A 26790-nucleotide genomic window follows, 5' to 3' on the forward strand; every position below is an offset into this window, starting at 1 on the left:
AATAGGTAAACTGATTTTTATCTGCTTGACCGTGGAAGAACACGGATTTAACCACAAAGTATACACAGGCAATGGCCAACTTCCTTTTGAAATCCACACAACCCACCGCTATAATCCCCGTCTGTTTGCTCCAAACTGGTCAAGGTAAAAACATGGAAGGACCTCTTGCCATCCTTGTCAATGCTCTTGCCCTTACTACAGAGGAACCCTAAGACAGCCTCTGGAAACAACGTGCTTGCTTGGGATTGGGGAAGGATAGACTGAGGGCAGACGCTGGGATACTATGTTCCGTTCCTCCGGGTCCTTCAGAAGTTTTTCCTCTGATGGGACGCAACAGGCAAGGCAGCACGAGGCAAGAACACAATCGAATTTTTCTCGGGATCTTTGAAGGAAAGTAAGAGCCTGCAGTGCATCACATTGAGTATTTTTAGGGAGTGATTTGGATAGGGAGGGATTCTTCATTTGGTGACTCACATATTGTATGATGGGTAATGTTAAAATACTATCCAATGTGTTTAGAGGTTAGTTCCTTGATTCATTTATAACCTGCAACATCATACATGGATGATATGATTCCACTGCTTATTTTCAAGAATTCATATGACCTTGTCCATAAATCATTATTTTCATTTTTTTAAATATTTTTTATTTATTTCAGGGAGGAAGGGAAAGGGGGAGAGAAATAAAAACATTAATGATGAGAGAGAACCATTGATTGGCTGCCTCCTGCATGCCCCCACTTGGGATCAGTCCCCAACTCTGCCAGGTGCCCTTGACTGGAATCAAACCGGGGACCCTTCAGTCCAAAGGCAGATGCTCTTACCCATGAGCCAAACCAGTTAGGGCTACTATTTTCACTTTTGCTTAAGACACAAAGAATGTCATTCTCCAGGTGAATGTGGAAATCCTGATTTCATTCATTAATTTTTCTGCATGAAAGATTGAGTAAGAATAAAGTTAAGAATTAAGAAAAGTTAGTCAAGAAACCAGAAGTATTGTGTATATTTAGTTAATGAGAAGTTTGTGAAAAGAGGCAGTATAGTTAAGTTTTCAAGTGTGAGGTTCTAGGTTCAATTTTTGACTACCACTTTCTAACTCTGTAAACTTTAGCCTCTCTAAGCCCTCCTTTCTTCATTTGTAAAAATAAGGATAATAATAACTACCTCATGTAATTGTTTAGAGGGTAAATATTAAACAAAGTACAGTAGTATCTAGCACATAATAAAAGCTGAATAGATGCTAATTACGACGATGATTTGTGTATCAGCGCCAATCACCAGAAAGTTCTTCATGGCTAATCCAAAATATACTGCTAAGGGCATGGATTTACTTCAAGCTCTTGGTTTCTAGCATTAAAAAAAGAAAAAAGAAAAATCTGAAAAGATGGGTATTATTACCGTCTTCACTTTACAGACGAGGAGCAGTTAGGAGTAGTTTAGAGGGCTATTAGGGCCACATGAAGGTGATCAGCACAGAGCAGGAAGCCCATCAGCATGGGCTCAATCATGATGTTGCTATTGAATGACCTAAGGTCCTTTCAATCATTTGATCTCATCGGGTCTCTATAGCAGGGATGTTCTGTCCTTCAGATAGCTCTTTTATCAGGAAATCAGGAAAATTCAGAATTGTTGGAGGAGGAATCATGTCCACATTTCTTAGAAATTCAGTGGACTTTTTGACTACATGTTGGTAGGAGAATTGGAAGATTTAGTAGAGCCAAAACCGGTTTGGCTCAGTGGATAGAGCGTCAGTCTGTGGATTGAAAAGGTCCCAGGTTTGATTCCAGTCAAGGGCATGTTTATTGGTTGTAGGCACATCCCCAGTAGGGAGTGTGCAGAAGGCAGCTAGTCAATGTTTCTCTCTCAGTGATGTTTCTAGCTTTATCCCTCTCCCTTCCTCTCTGTAAAATGTCAATAAAATATATTTAAAAAAAAAAAGATTTAGTAGAAATTCTAGCCTAAATATAAAGACAGTACCAAGAGGGGATACTTTAGTTTATTTAATCTTAATCAACTCTTTATGGGCCTTATGAATATGCATGAGAAATCATCAGAGTATTTATTTAAAATGCTATTCTTGGTGTCATACCATCAAGAACTTCTGATTAAGGAAGGCAGGGATGTGGCTAAGGGATCTGCATTGTAAATGTACAGCCAGGTAATTCTGATGTAGGTGATGGGTGGACCACACTTTGGGAAAACTAATCTCAAATAACATAATTTTTAAAAATAGCACTTATTGTTTTCTGATTATAAAATAAAAAATTAGAAAATGCTAAGAATGGCCCTGGCCCACGTAGCTCAGTTGGTTGGGCATCATCCCATACACTAACAAGTCACAGGTTTGATTCCACATCAGGGCACATGCCCAGGTTGCAAGCTCAATCGCCAGTAGGCAGCCAGTTAATGTTTCCCTTGCATTGATGTCTTCCTCTCTCTCTCTCCCCCTTCCTCTCTCTCTATTAAAAAAAAAAAAAAGAAAGAAAGAAAAATAAAGTGGGGGGAAGAGGGAAAAGAGTAAATAAAAATATAAAAAAGAATGCTAAGAATAAAAAAATTTAAAAACCATTCATAATTATACTTTTTAGTGATGATTATTGTAAATATATTGCTGGCTATCCCTCTAATCTTTTTTAAATATGCAGCCACTTTTCCATATATCTTTTCAGTTACTTATAATCAAGTTTATTGAGTATTCAATTTGATATGTTCTTTTTATAGTAATCCTTTAGTGGTTTTATAAATTATTTCTATGTTGAAATATATATATAAATTCATGCTATGAAATTCACTTATATTTCTGTTGGGTCTGGAAATTGGACTATATAATATTTAAGATCCATTCTGACCAAGAGATCATATGTGTAAGATTCTTGCAATTCTTTCAGCTTAAGAATTAACTGTGTTCATAATTGATGGACAATATAAAATTACATAATTCAAAACTTAAACTCAAAGTTTTGCCCTGGAACTTTATCTTTTGGTGTACACCTGCTGATGTGACATTGCATTTCTTAAAAAATAATATACACCACGGACACAGACAAATAGGGTGTGAAGGCCTGGGGTGAGGGGCAAGAGCGAGCTAGAAGAGTTTGTAAAGGGAGCAAAAAGGGGATATATGTAATACTTTCAACAATAAAGATTTTTTAAAGGTATACAAATGACAAAATATGTGAAAAAATGTTCAGCATCACTCATAACCAGTTATGCAAATCAAAACCAAAATAAGATACGATCTTATATCCATCTAGATGGCTAGTATAAAACACACACACACACACACACACACACACACAAAACAAAAAACACAAAAACAGAAAATAACACATGTTGATGAGGATATGGAGAAATTGGAACCTTTGTGAGCTAATGGTAAGATTATAAAATGTTGCCAATTCTATGGAGAACAGTATGGAGGTTCCTAAAAAAATTTAAAAATAGAACTGCCATATAATCCAGCAATCCCACTTCTGGGTATTTACCCAAAAAGAATTGAAAGCAGGAACTTGAATAGTTATTTGTACAGCAATGTTCATAGCAGCTTCATTCACAATAGCCAAAATGTAGAAGCTGCCCAAGTAGTCACCATTGGATGACTGGATAAGCAAATGTCATACATACACTAAGTGAGAAATTCAGTCACTAAAGGACAAATACTGTATGGTTCCACTTATTTGAGGCATCTGAAGTAACAAATTCACAGAAACAGAAAGTAGAATGAATGGTGGTTATCAGGGCCTGAGGGAAGAGGAAAGGAGAAGTTATTGTTTAATGTACTGTATACAGTTTCAGTTTTGCAAGAAGAAAACGTTCTGATGATTTGTTTCATAACAATGTGGATATACTTATGCTAATGAGCTGTACATTTAAAAATGGTTGAGATGGTAATTTTATGTTTTGTGTTTACCACATTAGAAGAATATAACTTGTAAAAAAAGATAATAAAAAGAATAATGTTGCCCTTTTATTATATTTTGGACTGTAACACAAAACATTACAGTTTGGCCCTAGCCAGTTTGGTTCAGTGGATAGAGTGTCAGTCTGTGGGTTCAGGGGTCCTGGGTTCAATCCCGGCTATGCCTGGGTTACAGCCTCCATCCCCAGTAGGGGGTGTGCAGGAGGCAGCCAATCAATGATTCTCATCATTGATGTTTCTATCTCTCTCTCCTTTTCCTTTCCCCTCTGAATATATGTATTAAAAAATACATAATAGTTTGTCTTGATAAAAATTTCATGGAACTTAGTATTACATAAGAATATTTGAACAAGAATACCATGGAAGCCCAAACTATTATATGCCAGTATTGTTTGTTACAACTGGGCACTAAATTTGAATCACTAATAACTACAATGAATATAAATTTTTGTCCAAATTAATGAAGGCATATATGTCTAAATGGAGAAGAAGGATGAGAAGGAGGAAGTAGAGGTAGAGGAGGAGGAAGAAGAAAGATCTGATTAGAATTGTGGTGAACTTTTTACTGCTTCACATTATAAGGTTAGACAAATTTTCTTTTCAACCCCTCTTGCTATTTTAATAAAGAATGTACACAGAAATTCAGGTTTAGCATTTCTTTAATACTGGAAACTCACTGAGACAGAGTCAAACAGAACAATTGTTATTGTTGGCTGCTAACTTGAATGGAATCAGGTCTGTTTCCAACGATGCTTTAATTTCTAAAAAGACTGAAGTTAAGAGAAAGAATAATAATTCTTTTCCCATCTTGCTTGATTAGGAACAAGGGGCTTCTTCACTTTATTTTCCATTGAGACTTATTATAAGAAACCCTCCTGCCTTTATGGTTAATTAAAAGTTTTCAAGTTATAGTTAACACTGTTTACTGTAAGGAGGATTGTGGACAGGGTGGACTGGTTAGTCACAAATAACCAGGGTTACTGAGATGTGTTTTTTTTTTTAATTTAAAGGTTTATACTTTCTACTAGTGAACATTTCAACAATATAGAAAAGGAGCAAGAATAACACATTAAATTCTCAAGAACCCATCACTTAGCTTCAAAAATTATCAACTCTCAGGCAATCTTGTTTCATATATATTTCTAACTTCTCTACTCACCCCAAGATTATTTTGAAGCAAAACACAGACATCATATTGTCTAAGCTGAAATATTCATCACCAATCTTCAGAAGGGGAAAAATTATAATCAAGAATCCAGCATAGTCACATTTGAACTATTTTTATTAAAATAAATCATATACATATGAAAAACATGGACATTTTCAGTGGTCACTTAACATATATGGGTAGTGTAGTAGACACACACATGCACACGCACACACACACAGTCTAACCCAGAAGCAAATACATCAGATGCACATAATGGAAGTATAATAAGTTTGAATATTCAATATGAAGAGTCATAGATTAAAGCAATATCATTGTCAGTAAATATTATCATCAGCTCTTATGGAGGTCACCAAATACTGGAAGTAGTGTGCTCAGAACCAAGTTCTGGTCGCAGCTCTGTGCGGTCAGCAGAAGTCTGTGAGTGTGTGAAGTACACAGGGCCTACTTTCAGTCTTGTGACTCAGGGTGCCTTTTCTCCAAATCCTCTCCTCACCAGTCTTGGGACTGTGCCTGAAATGCCACATTACAACATCACTCCCAATGGTTTGCCAGCACTGACAGCAGGACAATTGGGACATTTTCAATCATGAGCAATTTAACTCTGTTTTACATAACTCCCCCCACCCCCCCATTGCAGACGTCATGACTTCATTACAATTTGGAAAATACAAAAAAGAACATAAAAAACACCTGTAATCAGTGGTAAGCACCAATATTATACAGCATTTTCTTCCCTTTTATTTCTAAGTACATTTTATTGTGTGAATATATGATATTTTAGATACTGTCTTTAATCTGCTTTCATTACTTCAGAGTTTATAGTGAAATATTTCTACATAGTTAAATATTCTTTCCCAACATAATTTTTTATTCTTACAAAATATTCCATTGTAAGGAAGGACTATAATTAATGTCTTTTGGGAAACATTAGATTATTTCCTTTTAGCTACACCTTTGTGGGGTGCCTGTGCTGTTAAAGCTAAAGCTCTGTACATATCTGTTTATTTCCTTAGAAAACAATCATCGGAAAAAATAGTTGGGGCCAAGAGTATGCATATTTTAAGATATCTTTTTTTTTTTTTAAGATATAATGTCAACTGCCCTTTAGAAAAATTGCACCAAATTATATTCTCATCAAGAGTTTATAACTGTACCTGTTCCTGTCTACCCTTACCAACATTATTTCTTCTTTTCTTTCCACTTATTTTTTTATTTCAGAGACGAAGGAAGAGGGAAAGAGATATAGAAACACCGATGAGAGATAATCACTGATTGGTTGCCTCACGCCCCTTATTAGGGATTAGGCCGAAACCTGGGCCTGTGCCCTGACCTGGAATCGAACTGCAACTTCCTGATTCATAGGTTGACGCTCAACCACTGAGTCACATCAGCTGGGTCCAAAATTATTTCCTGTAATAAAAAGGCCTGTTAGTTTGATAGATGAAAAAGAACACTAGTGTCCTGATGCAGATTCGTGCACATTGCAAGGAAATTAATTAAAAGAAATATTTTAATATCGCTATTCGCCCTTTCTCTATTATAGAAGTATCAATCAAATTCACGATCGGCAATGACAGGTGACAGGTGGAAACACACATATGTGATTGGTGCCAGCAAGAGGCTTATATGTATCACACATGCTCAAGTCAACTTAGCCTTTTATATATGTAGAATAAACTTGCTTATAATTAGAACTCCTTTCTGACTTAGCTAAACTTTTTCCAGCCCAGTGAAGCACCTCAACTTCTCTTTCAAGTAATTGTCAGCAACACAGCAGTAAATATGAACATGAGGCAGATTATTATTGTAGATCACGCAAGGAGAACAAGGGTATTTAACTGCAGCAGTGTTTGACTATATTCTGCGCAGTGAGAAAACCCGAAGTCATTTTCAAGTTCCACCATTTCTTGCTTTTTAGTCAGGTCAAATTTCTAAGCTTTCTAGATCTCCGTTTTCCAGCTAATGAAAAGAAAATAGGATTCTACCAAGTCTTCTATCTACCTACTCCAGGACTTCTGTGAGGATCAAATAAGATGAGGCATGGGAAAACACTTTACAGACATTTGGTTACAGTGTAAAATGTTTCCACCTAGAAAAATTGCACCAAATTATATTCTCATCAAGAGTTTATAACTGTACCTGGGCTGAAGAAACTCCAAGGAGGCTAGTCACTAGGGAGAGGAAGCTGGGCATTGCTACATAATGTCATTACCTGGCCCTGTCTCCTCATTAAGAAAGTGAGGATGACATCACACCTACCTTGAAGATTTACTGTGGAACTAAATCAAGTCATACGTTTGAAAATATTTTGTAAACCTTAACTATTACAAAGGAGTGTGGCAGATGAATTAAATTCTAAAGTCATCAAAACAAGTAAAGTTAAAACTGACTGCAACAAGTTACTTAGAAGTTCCTTAAACCACACTTTGGAGTTTGAGAACAAAGACCCTCTGACCAAGAGCCCAGACAAATACAGTCTCAGTAAAATTGCCAGTGGAATTGCTGCAGTGTAACTTCTTTTCATTTCCCCTTTCTGCCAAGTGCATAAATGAATCTGAGTAAGTTAGAAGAAAGGATGATGCAACTGTTATTCTACAATTTTATATTGGTAAGCCAAGAAACCTCTCTGGGCTTCTTTGCCTAATGGTATAGTTCAGCTGCATCAGGGTTTCATCCAATATTTCAGTTGACAATTATTTTCATTGTTTACTATTCTTACTATATTCCAGGCTGCTGTGCTGGATTGGGGGGTTGAGGAGGACCACCTGTAAGGAGACAGTCTCACAGGCAGTCTGACCACAACAAGCTGGCGAGTGGTGAGACAGTTTCAACTTTGATTTGAGGAATCTGGCTCTTTGATCACGTTCTGAGGAATGCAGCGAATGTTAGGAAGACAATGTAAAGTTACATAGTTTGTTATGAACACTAGCTACAGTGCTACCTCTGATATGGATTAAGTTACTGACGTTTTTTGTTTATGCTGCCACTTTTTTACTCGAGTTAACTTCTTGTTTTTAATCTGGACTAACTCAAGTGTTTTTAACTGAAAATACACACACATGGGGAAAATCAAAATGTACTAAAAAGGTAAACAATGAGAAACAAGTATTTTATTCTAGACACCCCTCGACTCCCACTCCACACTCTATCCCCCACTCATGCTATCCTCCCTATTCACAGGTAATCACTGAGTCAGTGCTTTAAAACAAGCAGGTAAGGTGATCCCTGTGGTTCAGAAGTGAAACACCGAACTACAGTGTAATGTCTAAAGTCCTTTCCAGCTCTACCACGAAGGCAAGTCTTTTCCGGTACATACCCTAGACAGCTTCGCCTTTTCTCAAATTATGGCAGGTAAAAGGGTCAGATGAATGCAAACTGAACTAAAACATACTCTAGAGCAGTGTTTCCCAAAGTGTGGTACGTGTACCTCCAGGGGTACGTGAAGAGTTTGGTGGAGGTACGGGTTGCACCGGAGTTTGGTGGGGATATGTACTGCACTGTGCTTAGCTGCACCTAACTCTACGTTCTCATGAGTACGATGGGTACTCAACATTACGAAAATTATAGAAGGGGTACACATATGTCAAAAGTTTAGGAAACACTGCTCTAGGAGGACAGAGGGCAGGACTCCCGGCACTTTCGTCCCCGTCGGTTATTTACGGATTGAACAGAGGCTTCCACTAGGATGTAAACTCCATGAGGGCAGGAACCTCGCCACCAATGCTCACTGCGGACCTTGGCACTCAGGAAGGGACCCCTGGGCCTGGGAGCCCAGCGTGGGAACGCAGGAAGGGACGGTCACGTGACCCCCTCCCCCCCACTCCCCTCCGCCGCCCTCACGGGAGGCCTCACCAGCCCACAGGGAACTCTGATCTGGCTGGGCCAGGGGAGGGGCGTGGACTGCAGGCAGGGACGTCTCCCGGCTGGGCCCCGCCTGGCTCAGCCTGAGCCGCCTCCGAACCTCCCGCGTCCCAGCCCGCGCGCTCCGGCTTCGGGGGAAGGGGGGGCGGAAGGGAGGCCAACCCGCCGGCGTCTGCACGCCGCGCCGCGCAGAGGCCGCACGAGACGATGGGGGCGTGGCTTCCGGCGCCGGGGGCGGGGTTTCCGGGGGCGGGGGCGGGGCCGCGAGAGGCCTCCCGTGCGCGTGCGCGCGCGGCCGCCTTCCCACGAGGCGCGGGGTGCTGACGCCCGCGCGGCCCGAGGACGGGGCGGGGCCGGGGCGGGTCCCCGCGCTCCTCCGCCCCATCCGAGTCCCCGACTCGCCCTCCTCCCCCCTCCACCCCCCCGCACCCTGGGCCCCGTCAGCTCGGAGGTGCCTTCGTAGGTTGGCATCGCGGAGCCCCGGCCCGGCCCGTGGGCAGATGCCCCAAGCTGCCGGCGGCGGCGGTGCGGGAGGCCGGCGTCCGGCCCCGGGCCGCTGAGTGGGACGGACGGACGGACGGACCGGGCTGGGGGCCGCCGGGCGCCACGGCGTCGGAGGCGGCTCCGCGCGGACCATGTATTTCCTGAGCGGCTGGCCCAAGAGGCTGCTCTGCCCGGTGGGAAGCCCGGCCGAGGCGCCCGTCCACGTCCAGTCCGACCCGCAGAGGACTCTCCTGGCCGTGCTGGCCGCGGCCCGCCTCAGCATCTGGTTCAGCCGAGTGAGTACAGCCGCCGCCCAGCCTTCCACTTCCACCCCGCGGGTCCCGGACCCTAGACCGGTGTCTTGGCCGTCCACCTCCTCGGACCCAGGTCTGGGCAAGTCCTGCGAACCGAGGCTTCGGGGTGGAGGCAGGCGCTGCCGCCGCCGCCGCCGCCGAAAAGCCCCGGTGCCGCCCGCGGAGGACAGACCGCCCTGCGCCGGGCAGACCCCGCGCGCTCCCTTGGCGGAGCCCAGACTTGCCCTCCGCCATTCCTCCGGGAGCAGATTTGTTTATTAAACTTCCCACAGTTAGCAATCTGGCCGCTGCGGTGTTTCCAGCCCTCGGGTTTGGAATGGAAGGCCGTTGATTTTGGAGTTGGGGAAAGCCTGTTGGGCTGCTTATCCAGTGCCAGACTTCGCAGGCCTCTGATAACTTATTTCTGGCAACTGCTACTCAGCAGGAGATTTTGTGTGTGTGTGTGTGTGTGTGTGTGTGTGTGTGTGTGTGTGTTTTATTCCCCCCCCCCCCCAAAGGTTGGGTTATACAACTCGTCGCTTCTCTTCCCCAGCATCTCCCCACTAGCAGGCTAGTTTTTTTCTTCAGTGGAGAATTTTGTGTGGGGAGTGGAGGGGAAGAAGTTAGTAGGAGCAGAAATAGAACTCAGGCCTGTCCCTGCCATGCCAAGGTATTAACACCTGGAAATAATAAGATTTGGGTAGAGCCTGAAACAGTTCTGATCTTGCTTTCTGTGAATCCTGTGGGTTGGTTGGTTTCTTTCTTTCTTTCTTTCTTTCTTTCTTTCTTTCTTTCTTTCTTTCTTTCTTGTATCTAATTACTGAGTAGATAAAAGAAAAAGTTGCAAAAGTAAATAGTGGATGAGATACACTGTATTTTTTGAGAGCTGTCTACAAAGCTTCAGAGTAGGGTATAAAAGTGTTCTATTTTTTTTTTTTTTAAGAAGGCACTACTAATAGATGTCCGAGTGAAGTTTTTTCTCTCTTGGGAGGTTGTTTGACCATCTGGAAATAGGTTGTGACCTTGGCTGCATTAGATCTACGTGAAATGCTGGTTTTACTTAAATTAGTTAAAACCCCCCAGCTTTCTGTGTTTAACCATTTGAACGTCTGCGAGGTCTTTGGCTATCGTCACACACGACCCTAGTAAAAGTGATGATGAGATTTAAACATTTCTGGTACTGTATCTCCTTTAAATAACTATGGTAGATAGACAGTAAATCAGGTTTTTACCATTAAGTTTTGGCTGATTTACTTTTTAAATATATATTAAAACAAAATAGGTTGTCATAAATACGACAATATGACTTCTGTCTGTTTGCTTGTTGCATTTTTTTAATATGTATTGAATATCATTTGGTTCTTAAATGATATACTAATGCATTTACATTGTGTATGCCAATTAAATAATTTTTTTGTTTGCGTGTATCTAATTATTATTTTAAATACATGAAAAAAATAATTATACCTTGAATTTTAAATTGTCTTCTGAGTTTAGTGGTTAATTTCGCTCTCAATGTAACACGTTTTAAAAAGACTAATATTTTGTTTCCCTTATCTCTAAAAAGGCAGACCTAACTTATTTTTAGGCAGAACTTAATATGAGGGATGAATAGACCAGAAGCCTGTAAATTACTTTAATCCTTTGTAAAAGAAACAAAAATTTGACTCAATTTTGTGAATATTGAGAATATCTGTGTGTGTTTGCTTTTGGAGTTACCATGTAAATGCTATGTACATCTAAGACAGTCTAGAATTTAAAAGTAGTTATTCCTTCCATTCAAACTCCCACCCTACACACAGATAGCTACTTTCTACAGAAGTCCTGGGGTCACTACATTAAGGCCCTGTGTATAAAAAGTTAGGTTGTAGGGAAGCTATGGGTTCAGAAGTATAAGGTAAAATGAAATGTAAGTATACCTTGTGGGTGGAGGAGAGACCACAAGTACTATAGGTTTATGAATGGTTCGTCTTGCTCATTGGCATCGGCTTTGCCACTTTAAAAATTAAGTATTGGACCAGATGATTTTAATGTCTTTGATGATATAACTGGGCGAATGAGGAACAGGTGCCTGTAACTGGGTGGATGCAGAACAGGTGCCAGACTCCAGTATCCAGCCTCCTCTTCCTGAGATATGGTTTTCCCCCACTAAATCAGAAACATTTTAAATGTCTAAACGTACTGAAACTGTGTATGTTAAAATAAATTTAGGTCAACAAACTTTTTTTTTTTTTTTAAACATGAGAACACCTCTAGCTAAATTGAGGAGCTGTCAGTTAGTCCTACATAATTTAGAATGAATTGGTGTAAAATAGTGTGAATGCGTGAGAACATGAAAGCTTTGATTTTGGAGAGGTTGTATATGCAAGTATTTTATAGAATAAAGTGAATTTTGAAGATCTAAAGGGTTTTGAGAAATAGTTGAGGTTTTAAAAGCTGCTTGAGGGCTTTTGGAGACAGAGAGAGACATCAAAGAGATGAGACGATATACAATTTGCTTCAAATTTGGGTCTTAGCTAAGTTAAACTCAGGAGAATGTATCCTTTTTTTTTTAATATATATTTTATTGATTTTTTACAGAGAAGAAGGAAGAGGGACAGAGAGCTAGAATCATCAATTAGAGAGAAACATTGACCAGCTGCCTCCTGCACACCCCCCACTGGGGATGTACACGCAACCAAGGTACATGCCCTTGACCGGAATCGAACCTGGGACCCTTTAGTCTGCAGGCCGACGCTCTATCCACTGAGCCAAACTGGTTTCGGCAAGAATGTATCTTTTTTAAAAAGAAAAATAGGTTTGTGGAAGATACATGCGTTTATAGTCTAAGCTGGTTTGTTGATATGTATATATTGATTTTTAAATATACTTTATTGATTTTGTACAGAGAGGAAGGGAGAGAGATAGAGAGTTAGAAACATCGATGAGAGAGAGTCATCAATTAGCTGCCTCATGCACACCCCCTACTGGGGATATGCCCGCAACCAAGGTACATGCCCTGGACTGGAATCGAACCCGGGACACTTCAGTCCCCAAGCTGAAGCTCTATCCATTGAGCAAAACCGGTCTCAGCTATATATTGATTTTCAGAGAGAGAGGAAGGGAGAGGGATAGAGAAAAATATCATTGATCAGCTGCCTTCTGCACACCCCCTACTGGAGATTGAGCCCCACTAGCTGGGCATGTGTTCTGACCGGGAATTGACCTTGTGACCTCTTGGTTCCTGGCTCAGTACTCACTGAGCCACACTAGGCTGGGCCTAAGCTGGCTTTTTTACTAATATCCAAAAGAATTATTATGTGTAAAAGGTTGATTAATCACTGAACTGTGGAAACAAAGTGAAATCGCTAAGAATAACTTCTGTATATTTCTTGGATTTTCTAGTGAACTTTTACTTATTCCTTATAACTACTATTATATAGCCTAAGTATCTAATGGAATCCCAGTGTTATAGAGTCATGTCTCTTCAAAATTCTTTCCAGACTCCAAATTTGAGAAATATAGTATACTGCTATTTAGATGTGTTAATGAAAAAGAGTTCCTGTAGATACTTTTCCTTTTTATTTCATCTTTTTTTTTAAATATATTTTATTGATTTTTTACAGAGAGGAAGGGAGAGAGAGAGAGAGTTAGAAACATCGATGAGAGTGTCATCGATCAGCTGCCTCCTGCACGCCCCCTACTGGGGATGTGCCCGCAACCAAGGTACATGCCCTTGACCAGAATCGAACCCGGGACCTTTCAGTCCGCAGGCCAATGCTCTATCCACTGAGCCAAAGCGGTTTCGGCTTTATTTCAAAGTGAGGATGTAACTTGTTTTTTCTGTGTAACTTTATATAAATTTGATTTTTCTACTTTGTGATTCCACTTAGAAGTTCTAAACATTACTCAAGAGTTTACAACAAGGATCATTTAGATATTTTGGAACCCTCAAAAAGGGTGCTCAAAAAAGATTTTGCATGTATATGTTAAATTGGGGTGGTAGAGGTGTAACTTTATGAAACAGTTGTTGATGTATTTCTTTTTTTTTTTTTTTAAATATATTTTATTGATTTTTTACAGAGAGGAGGAGAGAGGGATAGAGAGCTAGAAATGTCGATGAGAGAGAAACATCGACCAGCTGCCTCTTGCACATCCCCCTACTGGAGATGTGCCCGCAACCAATGTACATGCCCTTGACCGGAATCGAACCTGGGACCTTTCAGTCCGCAGACCGACACTCTACCACTGAGCCAAACCGGTTTCGGCTGTTGATGTATTTCTGCCAAGGGTATTGTCAGCTTTGAGGATGAAGCTGCTGTTTAAAACACATTATGATTAATGTATGACATGGGTGTTTTGTGAAATGAGTTGTTTTGTATTGTACCAGAGATACTAGAATTATTCCTATAGTATTCATTTAACTATGAATATGGAAGTCTGCATATGTGAATCACAAAATGATACCTTAGAATGCTCAAATTCTAAATTAGTCTTATCTCAATTTTCAGGACATTGTTTCAAATATATAAATTAGCCTCAGCAGTATTTTTGAACACCTCCTGGGAAAGAAAGCCCAAATGATGAAGGGCATGCTCTATGTAGCAAAACATTTTATCCAAAGATATTAGTGTGTTAATATGATAGTATATGAAAATTTGTGAGTTATCACTATGAAGATTACTAATAAAATTAGCTTATGAAATAAATTATGTGTCTTGAGTAACTCTAATTAGAATCTTGTTCTCCTTGGTGTATGCTAATAATAGAAAATAGTGAGTTAGGTGTTCAACGAAGCAAGATGTAGGATCAGGTATCTGGTTAACCGTGTGACCTCAGGAAGGACATTTAATTTGTCCCCCAGTTTCCCAACTCTCCCATTTCTTACTCTTCCACATCTATTCTATTACTGCCTTCACAGAGCCTTCCTTATGAACCACTGTTGGGAAGTCTACTAGGTTTCAGTGTTGGTTAAAGAATGAAGTTCAAACTCTACTTAGTTTGATATCATAGACACTCCCCTGTTGGAATGCTTTCTTGCACCATCTCTGCCTATCAGCATATTATTCATCCTTTAGCTTCTGTTGAAATTCTGCTTTCTATATGAGTCATTCTCTATCATAATCAGAATGTACTTTTTTTTTGATGAACTATGTGTATTGTAAGTTTATCACACGCTTTATTTCTCTATCTAGATTATAACTGTATGGAGGGCAGAAATGATTTTATTTTGTGTTATTAATGCCTTGCATAAAAAGTGCTTAACAAGTATTTGTAAAATAAATAAATGAATTCAGGATATTTGTCCTATGTGTAGTATACAATTTTTTGAAGGTTTAATAACTGAAAGACTTGTGTTGACGTGTAATTTTAAAAATATGGTAAGGTAAATTTCAGTTTAAATTTAGAAAAACTTCTTTAAAGAGGATTATATAAGTGCAGGTAAATTAAGTACTATTTTCTACACATAGTCCACATTATTTTAGAAAAGTAGTTTGTTATTTACAGTAGCCAAGATATGGAAACCTAAGTATCTGTCAGTGGATGAATGGATAAAGATGTGTATATATACATGATGGAATGTTATCCAGCCGCTAGAAACAAGGACGTCTTGCCATTTATAACAATATGGATGGACCTTGAGAGCATTATGCTAAGTGAAATAAGTCAGACAAAGACAAATACAGCATATCACTTATATGTGAAATCTAAAAAAGCTCATTGAAACAGAGGTTAGAATGGTGGTTACCAGGAGCTGAGTGGGTTAGGGAAAAGGGATTTTGGTCAGGGAATACAAACTTCCACCTGTAATATGAGTAAGTTCTGGAGATTTAATGTAAAACATTGTGATTTATGGTTAATAATACTATATTATATACTTGAAAGTTGCTAATGGTAATTATGTAACCTGATTCTGGGGCTGGAGGGGGGGGTAGGGAGTCATGTGGTGGTTGGCTGGCCGGCCTCTCTGGTTGAACTCCCAGTTGAGAGGACAGTTTGCATATTAGACTTCTATTATATAGGCTAATCTTGGAAAAAGAAAGACACACAAGAAAGCAGAATAAACAAAGATATTTCACTCATCTTTAGGTGCTTTTGAATCAATGACATGATCCATATTATAGGTAAACATTCATTCTGAGTTTTCTGTGCACCTGGTGCCTTACATCATAGGAAGCAGTTTTCTGAATTTAGGTCCTTCACATGCCTTGTTCGTGATTTTTGTCCTGTTCTCATAGTACATATCCAATTTAACTCTTAAGCTTGAGATTATCTTTCAAAATACATCAATTTATATCTTTACTACAAAATGGAAAGCTAGCATCACTTGTATAAGTAGAGGGTTACTGTTTGAGGGACATACAATGAAAACAATGTTAGGAAAATTTTGTCCTATTAAAGGCTCTTGTCCTTTTCTTAAAAAGCGCAGTTAGCAGATACATGAGAAAGGCTTAAAAGTAAACTAGCATTTTATACAGATTTCCTCCCTATCTAAATTAAAAGGACTATAAAGGGAATTGAAAAAATTATTTTCTCACTGTATGAATATTTAATACATTTGTTTGTCGCCTAAAATGCTGGTATAGGAAATGCTGTATTAAAGCATCTCACTTACTGCTAAATAAAGCATTTATTATACACTTTATGAAATTAGAAAAAATAAATTTACAATTTAAAAATATTTTTAAATATTCTGGAATTCAGACGTGCTACAAGTTACTTAAAGTTTTTTTTTTTGTTGTTGTTTTGTGTTTTGATTTTATTTTATTGACCAGCAAGCATTAATTGGAGTCAAGGTATCTTATTTCTCTTTTAAGGTCATTAAAATAATTATTTTTCTTTGAGTTGCCATTACAGATCTACCTGTCTCCCAAAGTGATTTTTTACTTCAGTCATAAATCATACATAAATTTACATATGAAATTTTGGCTATATTGTGGTTTTACGATAGAATTTGCTGTGGTTTAATTTTCTAACAGCTTTATTGAGGTTTATGAATATATAAGTGCATAGTAATTTTGAGTAAACTTAGAGTTGTGCTACCATCATCACAGTCTAATTTAAGGACATTTATAATAATCCAAAAAGCATATCCCCATTTGCATTCATCCTCTGCTCCCACTCCAGAAACCATTGACTGGCCTGCTTTCTGTCCCTAGGATTTGACTTTTTTGGAAATTTCATATGATATAGTCATATAATATGGTCTTTTGTGTGTGGCTTTTACTTAGCATAATGCTTTTGTGGTATTTCTTTTTATTGCTGAATATTGTTCCATTGTATGAATAGATCACAGTTTTAAATCCATTCACCAGTTGATGGGTATTTAGATTGTTTCTAACTTGGGACAGTCATGATTAATGCTGCTATATAAACATTTTTTTTTTTTTTTACAATCTGTGTGGATATAATCATTTCTTGTGGGGAGATACCTAGGAATGGAACTGCTAGGTCATGTGGTAAATTATGTTTAGCCTTTTAGGAAAACTGCCAATCAGACCCTTTTTAGTATAGCAGTCTCAGGCCCATTTTATTAACACTTTTCTGCATACCATTTGATGTCATTTCCATTTTTTTCTGAGGGACTTCTTTTAGTATTTCTTGTTAGTGTTTCTTTTAGTATTTCAGGTTTGCTAGCAATAAATCCTAATCTCTTCACCTAAATGTTTGCTCTGCCTGCAGTTTTGAAGAATAGTTTTGTTGGAATACAGGATTCATGTTTGACAGTTTTTCTATTGCAGCATTTAAGTATGACATTGCTTTCTCACCTTCATTATTTCTGGTAACAAATCATCCATTAATTATATTTTTTATTCTCTTGTGTGTGATCAGGCATTTTACTTTTGCTCTTGCAACATTTTCTGATGGTTGGCTTTCAGTACTTTGTGTGTGGTATATGTGTGTATGTAAGTGTTGATTCCACTTAGGTTTTGTCAAGCATTCTGAAGCTGGGGCTTAGTGTCTTGCATCAAACTTAGGACATTTGCAGTCATTATTTCTTCAAATATTTTTTTTATCTAATGTGTCTCCTGAAGCCCCATTATACATATGTTGTTGCACTTGGGTGTTTCAGATCTCTCTCCACTTTCTGTCCTTTCTCTGTGATTTTAGATTGGATAACTTTTTTAAACTATTTTCATGCTTTTGGATTCTTTTGCTATCTCAAATATGCTGTGAAACCTATATAATGAAGTTTTTATTTCAGGTATTAAACTTTTAAACTCTAGAATTAGTTCTTTTTTTAATTGTTTTTCTTATTTTAGATTCCCCGCATGTTGAGGTATTATCATATTTCCCTTTGATTCTTTAAACATACTTTCCTTTGTTTCTGTAATATATTATACCTGTAATTGTTTTGATTTCATCTATTCTGGGCCCACTCAGAGATAGTTTCTTTTTCCTTCCGTCTGGGTCACACTTTCTAGTTTCTTTGTATTTTCTTTTAATTTTTGATTGATAGGCATTTTATTTATTTTTAGTTTTTTAACCAAAACTACCTTTGAGTCTTCAAACTTCTCTTTTCCAAAATAATCATGGTTAACTTACAATAATGGCATTTACAAAAGCATTCCCCTTTAATGGGAAACTTAGTTTCACAGACCCAGACAGACATTGAAAGGTTTAAAAAATGTTTATATATTTTTTATTCATATAAGATAAAACAGAATGTAGCGTAAGTCAAGAGAAATTCATTCATACTAGTTCAGGTCCTTCTCCAGGAACCGACATTGTTATATTATTTCCTTTTAGCAAAATTTGGTCTAATTTAGTAATTCTCTTCCTTCTGGTGTGATTTCAAAAATCATCAAATCCTACCGTAGAAGTATCCCAACAATTTCCTTGTCATTCTTCATGACAGTGTGAATTCTTGATCCACCAAGCTCTAGAGGCAATAGCTGCAACAGTTTAGTAGTAGTGTTAGCCACCGTGGCTACACTGGAAGTTGGGATGGCAAGATTTTCTATAATTGGGCATTATAATAGCTCCTGAGTCTTATTTTATCTCTCCCCCCCCTCCCCCCCCCGTGCCTCTTCCCCCGCGAGTCCTTGTTGCTGATTTTTTAAAAAGTATTGTATTTCCTAGTAACTTACATGGAGTTAATCTATAAAATTTACCTTCCTTGCTAAATGCAACAACCACTGAGTGACATCTCTGCTTATTTTTATCATGGCTTCCTAGGGGTTGCCTCTGTATTTACATAGTGTTTACAGGTTTTATTTTATTCTTTCAATTATCTTAAGACATCCATTCTCCATTGATTGCTTCTTGGGTTGGAGAGTACATGCAAAATTCAGGGTATTGGTATGTCTGTTCCAGCTTTTACTTCCTACTGGACTCTCTGGGATTTCCTTTTGAACAGTCTCCCAGTGAGCCAGTGATGTGCAGGGAGCTTGGCCTTTGTTTTTGTCTTATCTTTGCATGTACACAGTCTCCCTGTCAGATAGGAATGAGTGGAAAGCTTGGGTCCTTCAGGGTTTTCCTGTTGGTGAGTATTGTCTCCCAGTGCACCAGGGATGTGTGATAAATTTCTATTTCTAGCTGGTTGAGGGATATGCTCCTTGCCCAAATGGGGACTGCAACCTCTTGTTAGTAGGACTGCTTGATTTCTAGGGAGTTTCCTACTTTAATTGACAGTGTTAGGATATTGCCCTCTGCTGCATATCAAAGCAGCCCACTAGCAGCAAAGCTGCTGTTTTTTCACTAACAGGTCCGTCCTGATGGCTCTGCTGTTAGCCAAGCTTTGAGGGGATGAGCATAGTCCCAACAAGAATACCATTTATTCCCACTGTTCTGACCTAAAGTTCAGCAGTTTTTCATGAACAAACGGATTTTAATTTGTTGCTTGCCTTTGGTCAGTTTCCAAATATTATAAATATTTCTTTTGATTTTGTTTAGTTTTATGCTTGTTTTTTGGTGGGAGAGGACTTGCCAACTTCTCTGCCATTGTTGGAAGTCCTTGTAATTTGACTTTTGCTGGCAATTTTATGTTTTCCTGTCTTAGTGGGTTAAAACTGATCGAATTAATTATTGGTTTCATAATTCTCAGTCATACATTTAGAAGAAATACTTCTTAGTTTATCTCTTCAAGCCTATTCAATTTTTGATGTAATGGCTGCTGTCTTGTCCTTTGGGAGACTGAGCAGTTTGGTTCCTTTGTGTGTGTGTAGTGTGGAGGGTAATAGTAAGGAGACAGTATTTTTGCAGTTTGGCTATTTATAGTACAATATTCATTAGTTGTTAGGTCTCATTTGTTTGTCATTGCTATGATTGTTATCACTTCCTTTACATCATCAGTATCACTTGCTTTTGAAGCACAAGGGTGATACAGTTTTGTTCACTTAATCAATCATATGGAATATAAATCCCATTGACTTATTTAAAAACTAAAACAAATACAAACTAACAAGTGATGAGTTCTTATTAGTCCTTTTTAAAGGTATAATATATATCTTATTTAATATACTCCTTACAGTAACTTTGGGAATTTGATCTTAATTCTATTCCTAAATAGGAAAAGTAAGTCTTAAAAGTAAGATTTATTTTATGGTAGGAGAAATTATTTATAATAATAAGTGGCAGAGCTGAGATACAAATCCACATTTAATGCTAAAGCTTATTTTGTGGAGGTTGTTCTGTGCTATTTTTCATATAAAGTAGGAATGATACAACTTGAAAAAAAAATCTGTTTGAAAGATACCTTAGCAACAGCTGACTTTAAAAAACATATTCAGACAGTTATATTCACATGAAAGATTGTTTAAGAAATGTTCACTAAGTTCCAAGCAAAATACTCAGAACCTTTTAATATATTACTAGAGGCCCAGTGCACAAAATTCATGCATGGAGGGCGGGAGGGGAGGGATCCCTTAGCCTGGCCTGCACCCTCTTGCAATCCGGGATTCCTTGGGTAGGGTCCCTAGGTGATCAGGGCTTTCCTTCCCCAGCTGCCAGCAGCTGGCCTGCCCCCACCGCTGCCATTGCTTGCCATCTGTGTGGTGCTGCTCCCCTTGCCCCCACCACCAGTCATCTCCCTCTGTGGGAGACAGGTGCGGGATACGATTGCTTGGCTGGCCTGGGCCTCCCTCTGCGGGGCAATCAATTGTGGTGTGATGGCAGGACCCCCCAACAAATCACATCACACCCGCCTTGGCTGGCCTGGTGCTAGTGGTATCATAGCATGGTCATCCAGAAAGTTGTCCAGACGGTTGTTCTGCTGTTTGATCATTTGGTCGATTTGCATATTACACTTTTCTTATGGATCTCTTTTAACTGAAAGGATGCTGTGAAGTGCAATGGTTTTTTTTCCATTATAAACATTTCTTTTTCATTTTATAAATGAGGAAAATGAGGCCTTAAGGCAGATGGTTAAGCCTGGGTTTCACCATTATTGTGTTGAACTAGGGAAACCTTATGATACTGCATTGGGAAGAGGGTATATAGGAAGAAGAAAATTCTTTCAACATAGATGTATATTTCAAACTAGAATAATGTGTACTATTTAGTATATTTTAAAATGTTTATTCTTGCCCTAGCTGGTTTGGCTCAGTGGACAGAGCGTCAGCCTGTGAACTGAAAGGTCCCAGGTTCAATTCTGGTCAAGGGCAAATGCCTGGGTTATGGACTTGATCCCCAGCAGGGGACTTGCAGGAGGCAGCCGATCCATGTTTCTCTCTTATCATGGATGTTTCTTTCTCTCTTTCTTCCTTCCTCTCTGAAATCAATAAAATTATATTAAAAAAATGTTTATTCTTTTTCTGGAATATGAAAATTAGGTAGTCTTCCCTAATTAATTTTTTAGTTAACAGACTCTGTTAAATAAACTTTTAAGTCCACTTTAAAAAGTACCCAGTTTTTATAAAACTTTTTCTGAAGCCCATTATGTATTTTTCTTTATATAGCATGTAAATAATATGTAATAGTGAAGACTGTAAGCCATATAGTAAGATTTAAAGTCTGCATTATTAATATCATGATGTTGAGGTATGTTGCCTTCTGACCCAGAGTTAACATTTAACTATATGGTAGGAAATTGAGATAAATTATAGAGATTATTTACCTTCAGCTCTATATAGAATTTGTGTGTAGAAATTTCCATCTCTATATCAAATTGTGTACAGACATAGCACTGAACTGAAATGCTTGTCTAGAAAGGACCATTACATACAGACCTCAGAGATACCGTAGTTTCAGTTACCTAGATTTATTTTTAATAAATAAGGCCACTTTTCTTACAGCTCACCACCACATTATCTATGGTTTTGTCTAGTTAATGTTTTCTTGAATCCTCTATATTTCTTATACTCTTGAAATTATGTTTGAAGGCTTGATTAAAGTTAAACATATCTTGTGTGAATACTTCATGAATGATGTGTTCATGAAAGTAATTTAAAAATTATTTTGTTCATTATATTCTGCATATGAGTGAGAACATGTGATATTTGTCTTTCTCTGATTGACTTATTTCACTTAGCTTGATACTCTCCAGGTTCCTCCAGGCTGTCTCAATGGGTACGAGATTCTTCTTTTTTTTATAATTGCACTAGAAGCCCAAAGCACAAAGATTTGTGCAAGAATGGGCCTTCCTTTCCCTGGTTGCCGGCCCGAGACCCTGAGCAACTGGGGCAGTGCAGAATGCCTGCATTGTCACCATGGCTACAATGCAAGGGTCCCGCCTATGCAAATTATCCCACAATCTTTGTTGGGTTAATTTGCATACTCCTGATTGGTGGGTGTCGTGAAAGTATGGTCAATTTGCATCTTTCTCTTTTATCGGGTCTAGTAATAATTAATGTCGTTTTAAACATTCGTTTAAAATCTTGCTTGGCGTTGACTTGTATTGACATAACCTTCAAACACGTGGTATCTATAGAACATGTGAAGTGCAATTAACAAGTTTTGCTTGGAAAAGTTTGTGTTTGGTTTGGTTTTTGTTGCAAAACTAGGGCTAAGAAGATGGCGGATGAAGAGCATATTTGGCACTGCATGCTTTACGAGTTCCAATTAGGAAGAAAAGCAAGTGAGGCTGCAAAAAACATCTGTAGTGCTCTTGGTCAAGATGCAGTTAGCGCCAGAAAATGCCAGCGTTGGTTTGAGAAATTTCGCGAGGGAAATTTTTCATTAGATGACAAGAGTGGTTGAGGCCGTGTGTCCAATTTTGATCAAGAAGCTCTTCAAGCTCTTTTGGTGCAAAATCCTCAAATTACCCAACAAGAGCTTGCGACAACTTTAAATTGTTCACAAAAAACAATTTCCAATCAATTGTGTGCACTTGGCAAAGTCCAAAAGTTTGGACAATGGGTTCCTCATGAGTTGACCGACAACAACCATAATCAAAGAGTCACAATTTGCAGTTCGCTCCTCTCTCGTCAAAACTGTTTGCCGTTTTTAGAGCAAATTGTTACCGGAGATGAAGAGTGGGTGCTGTATGTTAATTTGAAAAGGCGGCCTCAGTGGTTGGACAAAAATGAGGCTCCGCAGCCCATGCCAAAACCTGACTTGCATGCGAAAAAAGTGATGTTGTGTGTTTGGTGGAATTTTAAAGGAATTCTTCATTATGAACTTTTACCATCTAACCAAACGATTACAAGTGCAGTGTATAGTGCCCAATTGGAAAGGTTAGCCCAAGCTTTAAGAGAAAAAGAACCCGCGCTGATTAATCGGAAGGGCGTAATTCTTCACCACGATAACGCACGACCGCATACTGCAAGAATCACTGCTGAAAAACTGCGCCAGTTGGAATGGGAAGTTCTCCCTCAACCTGCATATTCTCCTGATATTGCCCCTTCCGATTACCATTTGTTTCATTCTTTGCAAAACTTTCTTCTTGGAAAAAAATTTAATAATGAAGAATGCCTCAAAAATGCATTGACTGAATTTTTTGCATCAAAATCACAAGAATTTTACAACAGAGGGATTAAAATGCTTCCTGAGCGTTGGGCACAAGTAGTAGAAAACAAGGGCAACTATATTGTTGATTAAATTTTGTTGTATTGTTTAAATAAATTTGATTTTAAAAAGTATTAGAAAACGACATTAATTATTACTAAACCTAATATTAGTGTAGATAGTATTCCATGGTGTAAATGTACCACAGCTTTTTTATTCACTCTTCCACTGATGGGTACTTGGGCTCTTTCCAATTAGCTATTGTAAATTGTGCTGTTATGAACATAGAGGGTGCATACATTCTTTCTGATTGATATTTTGGGTTTCTTAGGATGTATTCCTATAAATGGGATCACTGGGTCAAATGGGAGTTCCATATTTAGTATGGAGTTTGTTTTCCATAATGGCTGCAACAGTCTGCATTCCCACCAGCAGTGTACTAGGATTCCCTTTTCTCCACATCCTCATCAGCACTTGTCATTTGTTGATGGTAGCCATTCTGACAGATGTGAGGTGATACCTCATTGTCATTTTAATTTACATCTCTCTCTGATGATCAGTGACTTTGAGCATTTTTTCATATGTCTCTTGGCTTTATGTCCACTTTGGAGAAGTGTCGATTTAGTTCTTTGCCCATTTTTTAATTGGATTGTGTGTCTTCCTTTTGTTAAATTGTATGAGTTCCTTACATATCTTGGATATTAACCCTTTATCAGATGTATCATTGGCAAATATGTTCTCCCATGCAGTAGGCTCCATTTTTATTTTGTTGGTTTCTTTTGCTGTGCAGAAGCTTTTTATTTAGTCCCATTTGTTTATTTTCTCCTAAGTTTTTTGTTTGTTTTTTATTAAATGTATCCGTAAACATATTGCTAGAGGAGATGTCTGAGATTTTGCTGCCTAAGGTTTCTTCTAGGATTGTTATGGTGTCACCACTTACATTTAAGTCTTTTATACACTTTGAGTTTATTCTTGTGTCTGATGTAAGTTGGTGGTCTAGTTTCTTTTCTTTCTTTTTATTTTTTTTTTTATTTATTTATTTTTTTTCATTTATCTAAGTTTCCCAACACCATTTATTGAAGAGACTGCCTTGATTCCATTGTATGTTCTTGCCTACTTTGTCAAATATTAATAGCTTGCGTTGATTTCTTGGGTCTCTGTTCTGTTCCATTGATCTTTATGCCTGTACTTGTGCCAGAACCTGGCTGTTTTGATTATGGTGGCTCTGTGATATAACTTGAAATCTAGTATTGTGATATCTCCAACTTTGTTTTTTTCTCTCAAGATTGCTGTGGCTATTTGGTGTCTTTTTGGCTTCCACATAAATTTTTGGAGTATTTGTTCTAGATCTGTGAAATATGCTATTGGTATTTTAAAAGAGATTGCATTGAATCTACAGTATTGGGTAGTATTTACATTTTAATGATGCCGATTCTTCCCAATTCATGAACACAGTATAGTCTTCCACTTGTTTATGTCTTATTCTCTTTTTTCAATGTCCTGTAATTTTTTAAGTACAGATCTTTTGCCTCCTTGGTTAAGTTTATCCCTAAGTATTGTAATTTTTTGTTGCAATGGTAAATGGTATTGCTTGTTTAGTTCCTCTTTATGATAATTCACTATTAGTGTATAAAGAAGCCATCGATTTTTGGGTGTTGATTTTGTATCCTGCTACATTGCCAAATTTGTATATTAAATCTATTTTGTGTGTGGATTCTTCAGGGTTTTTTATGTTCAATATCATGTCATTGTGAATAATGAGTTTTACTTCCTCCTTTCTAATTTGGATGCCTTTTATTTCTTCTTGTATGATCACTGTGGCTTGGACTTCCAGTACTGTTCTATATAATAAAAGGCTAATATGCAAATTGTCCTCTTGACTGGGAGTTCGACCAGGGGTGGGGCCAGCAGTACAACCGCCTGCAGCCTCTCCTCCCAGTCGTCACCACCCCGATTGGGAACAGGACTGTCACCACCACGATTGGAGACAGGACTGGCCCACCAACTGCCCATGGCCCCTTCCCCTGGCTGGCCAGACCTAATCGGCCCTGATCGGGGTGGGCCGGCTGGGCCCAACCTGTGCACAAATCCTGTATAATAAAGAGGTGATATGCAAAGTGGCCATCACACCATAGCACCGTCACAGAATGGCTTTGTGCATAGAGGGGGCGGGGCCTGGGGCATTGGGGTGGCACTCCGGGACTCAGGGCCATCCCGTGGGAGGGGAGGGGTCCCGGATCTCACATGATTTTGTATGGGTCACTAGTTTTTATATAAGCTAAGAAACATACAAGCTACACAAAGCAAGGAAGAATTTTCCCATAGACCTGTCATGGCCCTGCTGATACTTTGATTTTGTATTTCCGGTCTCCAAATTGGGACAGTATAAATTTTGGTTGTTTTAAGCCACCCAGATTTTGGTATTTATTTGTTGTTTTGTTGTTCTTACCTGAGGATATGTTTATTGATTTGAGAGAGAGAGAGAGAAAGAGGGGGGGGGGGGAGAGGAAGAGAGACAAAGAGGGGGAGGGAGAAAGAGAAACATTAATGTGAGAAACATTAAGTTGCCTCCCTTACTTGCCCCGCCACCTTTTGTTGTACAAAACATCCAGCCATGCTGGGACCGAGCATCGGCTTGGTGACTGAAGGGTCCCTGGTTCGATTCCAGTCAAGGGCATGTATATCCCAGTGGGGGGTGTGCAAGAGGCAGCTGATCGATGACTCTCTTATCGATGTTTCTAACTCTCTATCTCTCTCCCTTTCTCTCAGTATAAAAACTCTCTATCTCTCTCCCTTTCTCTCAGTATAAAAATCAATAAAATATACTTAAAAAACAAACAAAAAAACACCCAGCCAACTGAGCCACACCAGCCAGGGCTGCATAGAGAGACTAGGGTCATTTCTGGTTCTGCTTTGCCTCTATCTTGGGGTGGTTTGACTCTCTAATTGAGTTTTTTATGACTTACTCCCTGGACTTCATTGGTCTTTGCATTTGGCTGACAGTAATGCACTAATTGATACTCTTATTTTCTATCTCCCTGACCAGGGTGATTTAAGCTATTTACTCTTTGATTGGGGAGGAGAGGTGTAAACTATTTGTTTTCAAGTGTCCTTGGTTAGGGGATATAAGCGCTTACTACTATTTACTATCTGGTTGTAAATTGCTTGACTTGTTTGGCTCTATTTGTCTAACCATTT

The 26790-nt window shown here is 38.7% G+C and overlaps 1 protein-coding gene across 11 annotated transcripts in view; it reads left to right on the plus strand.

Moving 5' to 3' along the window:
- Positions 1–9366: 9366 nt before the first annotated feature.
- The window catches only part of RIC1 (RIC1 homolog, RAB6A GEF complex partner 1), a 118893-nt gene continuing 101469 nt past the window's right edge, over positions 9367–26790 (plus strand). For 10 of the 11 annotated variants that reach the window (XR_006741308.1, XR_006741307.1, XM_045580194.1 and 7 more), the window contains exon 1: positions 9368–9729. Coding sequence is in view for 9 of the 11 variants with exons in the window: in XM_045580194.1 (XP_045436150.1) it covers positions 9586–9729 (144 nt within the window). In the remaining 2 variants the exon portion in view is untranslated. Of the gene's footprint in view, positions 9730–26790 lie in introns of all 11 variants that reach the window. The other variant, XM_045580197.1, reaches the window with a different exon arrangement.

The sequence above is a fragment of the Pipistrellus kuhlii genome, unplaced genomic scaffold (genome assembly GCF_014108245.1).
Source record: "Pipistrellus kuhlii isolate mPipKuh1 unplaced genomic scaffold, mPipKuh1.p scaffold_m20_p_12, whole genome shotgun sequence".
Taxonomy (NCBI): domain Eukaryota; kingdom Metazoa; phylum Chordata; class Mammalia; order Chiroptera; family Vespertilionidae; genus Pipistrellus; species Pipistrellus kuhlii.